At 39.1% G+C, this 6,392-nt stretch overlaps 1 protein-coding gene across 1 annotated transcript in view; it reads left to right on the top strand.

The window, feature by feature from the left end:
• DGKK (diacylglycerol kinase, kappa) overlaps window positions 1-6,392 on the top strand; it is a 101,580-nt gene that overhangs the window by 2,357 nt on the left and 92,831 nt on the right. The window contains exon 2 of the mRNA XM_006876355.1: window positions 2,312-2,416. Within this exon, the coding sequence (XP_006876417.1) occupies window positions 2,312-2,416 (105 nt within the window). The remainder of the gene's footprint in view (window positions 1-2,311; window positions 2,417-6,392) is intronic.

The following is a 6,392-nucleotide window of genomic DNA, read 5'->3' as shown; positions in this document are numbered from 1 at the left end:
ATATATATATTTATGAGCCAATCTGTTATTTAGCTAAATGGTGACCTCAGGGATTAACTTTGGTTCTAAGTTTGTGGAACTCCTTAGTTTCAAGAAGTCTGCTAATATCAACCAATCTAGTAAGTCTGAACTTTTAAAGACTTGTAGTTCTGTTCCACATTTTTCTCTATTGGGATCCTTCTGTTATGGCCCTGATCAGAATCACCAACCTTGTGGTTCAAACCGACCTTGTAGTCCAGTGCATTAATCCACAATGCCACACCAGGACTATATATATACATGAGTCCTGATGTGGCACTGTAGGATCAGCAAACACTAGACTGCAAGATCAGTTTGAACTGTAAGATTGGTGGTTCAAACTCACTAGCTGCTCCTTGGAATCCCTATACAGGATCACTATGAGTCAGAACCGACTTGACGGCACATAACAACAACAAATACACATATATACATATATATATTTGTTGTTGCAAAATTATATATGTCCTAGCATATAACAAAACTTTCTATTGAGTGTGTGTGTGTGTGTGTGTACTTTTTGGTGACATCATTTACCTTGGTCAATTTATGCACACTTCATCCACCTTTGGTGTTATCTTTCCCATCATCAAATATAACAAGTTTCTAGTAGTATAGTGGTTATGAGTCAGGCTGTGAACCTCAAGGAACCAGGAGTTCCATGGGAAAAAGATGAGGCTTTCTGCTCCCATAAAGATTTACAGCTTCGAAATCCCTATACAAGGTTTCTATGAGTCAGAACTGACTCCATGGCATACCACCACTACTACCTAAAGAGTCCTCTTCTGCCTACCTCCCATACCTGATAGTCGCTAATGAATATTGGCTTCTGTATGTACATCTATTTTTGTCTTTTTATAAAAGAGAGATCATAGAATATTTGTCCTTTTGTGACTGACTTATTGCACTCAGCATAACGTCCTCCAAATTCATCCACATTGTTTCAAGAACTCACCATTATTACTTTATGGCTGTATAATATTACATTGTATGTATGTACAATGTTTTTTGTTTATCCATTCACAGAGTGGCAGTAAGCAAGTAAGTTTTGTGGGCTATCTCATTTGAAATTGATTGGTGCATGTCATAGTGTTTAAGAACATGAATTCTGGAACCATAGTGCTAAAACCATATAGGAGCCATGTCTGACTTCCCCTGGCTTCCCAAGGGGGAAAGAAAATCAAACTCAAAGGCTTATTGCTATGAAACAGAGATCAGACATCCGTCTACCCTACAATCTTCTTTTTCCTATTCTGACACCAACCATCAACCACAGAGCACTCTCTGCTTCACATCTGGGTTCAATAATTCATTGCAATGGCCACATAGAACTCATAACAATACTCATGATTATGGGGTTTGTTAGGGAAGTGAACAGGGTGCAATCCAGGATCAGACAAGCTCAGAATGCAGCAATCCTCCAGTCAGGAATGCCTCTTGTCTGCCATACTGCAGGCACACCTCACTCTTGCCTTGGGCCTCTTAGCCATGTGATCCCTTGGCCTCTATCCTGCTCTAGCAAGTGCTACAAAGTTCTTTTAGCCAGCTGTGAGTGCCCAAAGGGCATATATCTCAAGCCAGTCTCCTGCCCATAGGCACTCAGCTTTACTCAGTCCATGGGTCTATAGCCTGAAACTGCTCCATTTCTCCATTCCACCACTGGTGCTGTCACGTGCGCTGTCACCTCTTGCTGTCGCCCCTTGATGTCTCATGCCCCATGCATGCTCTTCCTTCTTGATGGTCTTGCGATCTTCTGTCCCTGTTTCTGAGATGGCTCCTTTTAAACCTAGCTGGGGGAAAACTGCCCAATGCTAACCTTAGCTTCCCGTATACTTTGTTTGCATGATCCCATCCAATCACTTGGTGGGAATTAAGAAGACTGTGGATAGAAAAACCGTATCAAGTAAATTCAAGGCACCACACATAGAGGCTACATTTCAATTACAACTTAGTTTTTTAGATGTTGGGTGATCCTGGACAAGTCATTTAAATGTCTTTACCTTGGTTTCCTGTCTGTGAAATGGGGAAAATAATACCCATCTCAGGAGGCTGTAATGAAGATAAAGTGTTTAGGGTAGTACCTGGCACATAGCAAATGTAAAGTGTCAATTATTACTAGTTTTGGGGGGTATCAGAAGAGCTGCAAGTGTCTTGAGGAATGATAGTTTGTCTTTAAAACATGACTTGGCTTGTGCTACATGGATCTATCTAGTTCCTTGGGGGAGCTCACAGGTTCTGTCTGAGGGCAAAGTTGTGGAATTGGAATCAGCTAATGATGGAACTTTTTATTTAGGTAATCACGTCACAGCAAAAAGTCACCCTGGCTGCGCCCAACCGGAAAGATATGGAAGAATGGATTAATATCATAAAAACTGTCCAACAGGGAGAAATCCGTAAGGTAAGGGAACTAGCTGAAAATCCACATAACTCTGAGGGGGAAATATTTAATTATTTGCATTTGTTAAGCCACTTTTCAAATGCAGAAATAATAAGATGAAAGCAGAAAACTTTTTTCAGTAATTACAGATGCATATCATGAGGAACTCTCTAGAACTATATAAAAATTATTGTTGTTAAGTGCCATTGAGTCTGTTCCGACCCATAGCAACCCTGTATAGGATTTCTAAAGAGCAGCTGGTGAGCTTGAACCACTGACCTTGCGGTTCAAATCAACTTCACAGTCTAGCGCATTAACCCACATTGCTAAGTAATATATTTATACTCCTATCTTAGGAAGCATGTAGTTCAGAAGCCGTTGTGCACAGCTACTTGATATGTCAATGTCACTGTGTACCCAATGCATGATGCATTGGGTACATACAAAATAGCAAACAGCTATTTTGTATGCCTTTATGTGAGCAAAGGAGATCTGGTAACATAATGAGCTAAGTACTGGACTACAAACCAAAAAAAAGGTCAGCAGTTCAAACACCTAGATCCTTTGCAGGAGAAAGAATGATGAGGTTGTCTTCTTCTGTAAAGATTTACAGCCTCAAAAACCCTATAGAGAAGTTCAGCTGTGTCCTATTGGATCATTATGAGTTAGAATCAACTCGACAGCAGTAAGTTTGGATTTTTGATGGGTTTTGTTACCAAAGCTGGAGTCAATTATCTTGAGTTGGGGCCACTAGCTCCAAAAACAGGTAAGGAAACTGAGGTTCAGAAAGGGGAAGAAACTACACCAAGGTAAAATAAATACTCCAGGATATAGAATGAAGTTGTATGACCCCAAAGCCTGTGTACTTTGTTTTGTTTTGTTCTAGTTTTTCTTATTGTGGTGAAAATAGATACCACAAAACATTTTCCGTTTCAACAATTTGTACATGTACAGTTCAGTGAAATTGATTACTTCAAGTTGTGATATCATTCTTACTGTCCTTTTCCAAATTATTCCACCACCATTAACATAAAACTTTCCCTCTGCCCGCCCCCCCGTAACCATTAATAAACCTCGGTTTCTATATATTTGCTTATATTTTATAAGTGAGTTCATACAGAATTTTCCCTTTTAAAATAGATGTGTTTTTCTGAATACAATGTTTTCAAGGTTCATCCATGCATCAGAACTTTATTTCTCTTTATGACTGAGTAATAGTTCATTAAGGAGCTCTAATAGTGTAGTGGTTATGAGTTGGGCTGCTGATCTCAAGGTCAGCAGGTTGGAACTACCAGCTGTTCCACAGGAGAAAGGAAAGCCATTCTACTCCTGTAAAGATTTATAGCCTCGGAAACAGGGTCACTATGATTCAGAACTGACTCCACAGCATGTAATCAATCAATCAATCAATCAATCAATATTTCATTGTCGGCCATTCATTTGTCAGTTTCTCATACTTTAGTGGCGTGTGTGTTACTGTAATGCTGGGAGCTATGCATCTAGTATTTTAAATACCAGGGTCACTCATGGTCCTAGTGTGGCGTTGCAGGTTAAGACAAGGTCAGTTTGAGCCACAAGGTCAGCAGTTCAAGCTTACCAGCTGCTCCTTGGAAACACTACACAGGGTGGAAATGAGTTGGAACTGAGTCAACAGCACTTAACAACAACCAAACAAGTGTCATTCATGGTGAATAGCTTTCAACAGAGCTTCCAGACTAAGAAATAGATGGAAGAAGAAGTATACCATTAATGAATAGTTAGCCACTGAAAAGCATATGAATAGCAGCAAAACATTGTCTAATATAGTGCCAAGAGATGAGCCCCTCATGTTGGAAGGTACTTAAAGCCTGGCTGGGAAAGCTCTGCCTCCTCAAAGTAGAGTTGACTTTAATGATTTGAATGGAGCAAAGCTTTCAGGACCTTCATCTGCTGATAGGAAATAAGTTAAAATGAGAAGAAACCATTGCAACCATCCGAACGTGGAATGTCCAAGTATAAAACTAGGAAATTAGGAAGTCATCAAACATGAAATGGAACATATAAAGATCTATACCTTAGGCATTAGTGACCTGAAGTGGGCTCGCATTGGCCAATTTGAACCTTACAATCATATGGGATACTATGCAGGGATAGAAAAATTAAATAGGAATAACATTGCATTCATCATCAAAAAGAACATTTCAAGATCTTTCTTGAAATAAAATGCTGTCTGTGGCAAAATAATATCCATATGTCTACAAGGAAGACCAGTTATACCACTATTATTGAAATTAACTCACCAACCATTAAAGGCAGTGATGATGCAATTGAAGAATTCTTCCAACTTCTTCATTCTGTAATTGACCATGCAATCAAGATGAGTTTATAATTACTGGTGATTGAATGTGAAAGGTGAAAGTGAAGAAGGAGGATCAGTAGTTGCAAAACAATGACCTTGGTTATAGAAATAATAATGGAGATTACATGATAAAATTTTTCAAGGTCATTATTGCCAATATCATTTTTCAAAAACATACACAAGAATACACAAGAACAAAGTTGACTACATCTGTGGGAAGAGACAATGGAAAAGCTCAATATCATCAGCCAAAACAAGGCCAGGATCTATTGAACAGACCATCAATTGTTCATATGCAAGTTCAGGTTAAAGCTGAAGAAATTTAAACACGTCCACAAGAGTCAGAGTATATCCCACATGAAGGATATGGAATGACATCAAGAACACAGAAAAGCAAATGGTCATTTAAAAGATAGGAAAGAAAGAAAAGACCAAAATGGATGTCAGAAGCTAAAGTGAAAGGCAGAAATGCAGTAAAAGTTGAACAGAAATTTTCAAAGGGTAGCTGGAGAAGACTAAGTCAAGTATTATAATGAAATGTAGAAAGACCTGTTGTCAGAAAACTAAAAGGGAAGCACATGCTCTGCATTTCTCAAGCTGAAAGAACCAAAGAAAAAATAAAAGCCACAGATTGCAATATTGGAAAAATGAGCCCAGATGTGGTGCTCTAGGATAAGCACTAGACTGGTAACTGTACTGTCAGCAGTTCAAACCTACCAGCTGCTTAATGGACTCAAAGACACACAGCAGCATGAGCAAAATATTAAATGAGGCAGAATGCATCGAAAGAAGATGGACCTTACCAGATAGAATACACAGGAATTTAATTGAATTTAGTTGGATGGAAATAGGAACCACATGGAGAAAGCAGAATAACTTGTTGCATGGAGGGGATTACAATCATTTATGGATGTAAAACTGATGTTCTTGTCTATAAACCTTCACTCAATTCACAATAAAAAGTTAAAAAAAAAAAACACCAAAACTTCTCCAAGACTGCACCCTGTTTAACATTATCTTTGATAATGTTACTGTTTATTATTCTTTCGTTTAATTGTTTACTATGTTACTGTAAAACCAAGCTGTCTTATTAGTTACAACACATATGGTACTGGTAGCTGGGCACCATCTAGTTCGTCTGTTCTCAGAGTCTTAGAGACTGATGTTCACATATTGCATTAGTCAGTTGGACTAATTGATTTCAAGCTTTGTCCATTTTCATCACTCTTCTTTCTCCTATACATGGAGAGACCAATAATTGCAGCTTAGATGGCCAATCATGAGTTGTTAAGATCCCAGTCACTACTCACCAAAGTAAGTTGTAGAACATTGCCTTTGTGGACTGTTGTTAGGTGCCATCGAGTTGGTACAGACTCATAGCAACTTATGCACAGCAGAACGAAACACTGCCCAATCCTGGGCCAACCTCACTATTGTTGCCACACTTGAGTCCATCAATGCTGCTACTTGGCCAATCCATCTCGTTGGGGGTCTTCCTCTTTTTCTCGGACCCTCCACCTTACCAAACATGATATCCTTCTCCAGTGAATGGGCCCTTCTGACAACATGTCCAAAGTATGAGAGACGAAGTTTGGCCATCTTGGCCTCCAAGGAGCACTCTGGCTGCACTTCTTCCAACACAGATCTGTTTGTTCTTTT

This window comes from Chrysochloris asiatica, unplaced genomic scaffold (genome assembly GCF_000296735.1).
Source record: "Chrysochloris asiatica unplaced genomic scaffold, ChrAsi1.0 scaffold00375, whole genome shotgun sequence".
Taxonomy (NCBI): Eukaryota; Metazoa; Chordata; class Mammalia; order Afrosoricida; family Chrysochloridae; genus Chrysochloris; species Chrysochloris asiatica.
Note: the sequence above shows the minus strand (reverse complement) of the source record. Positions and strands in the feature narration are given on the sequence as shown.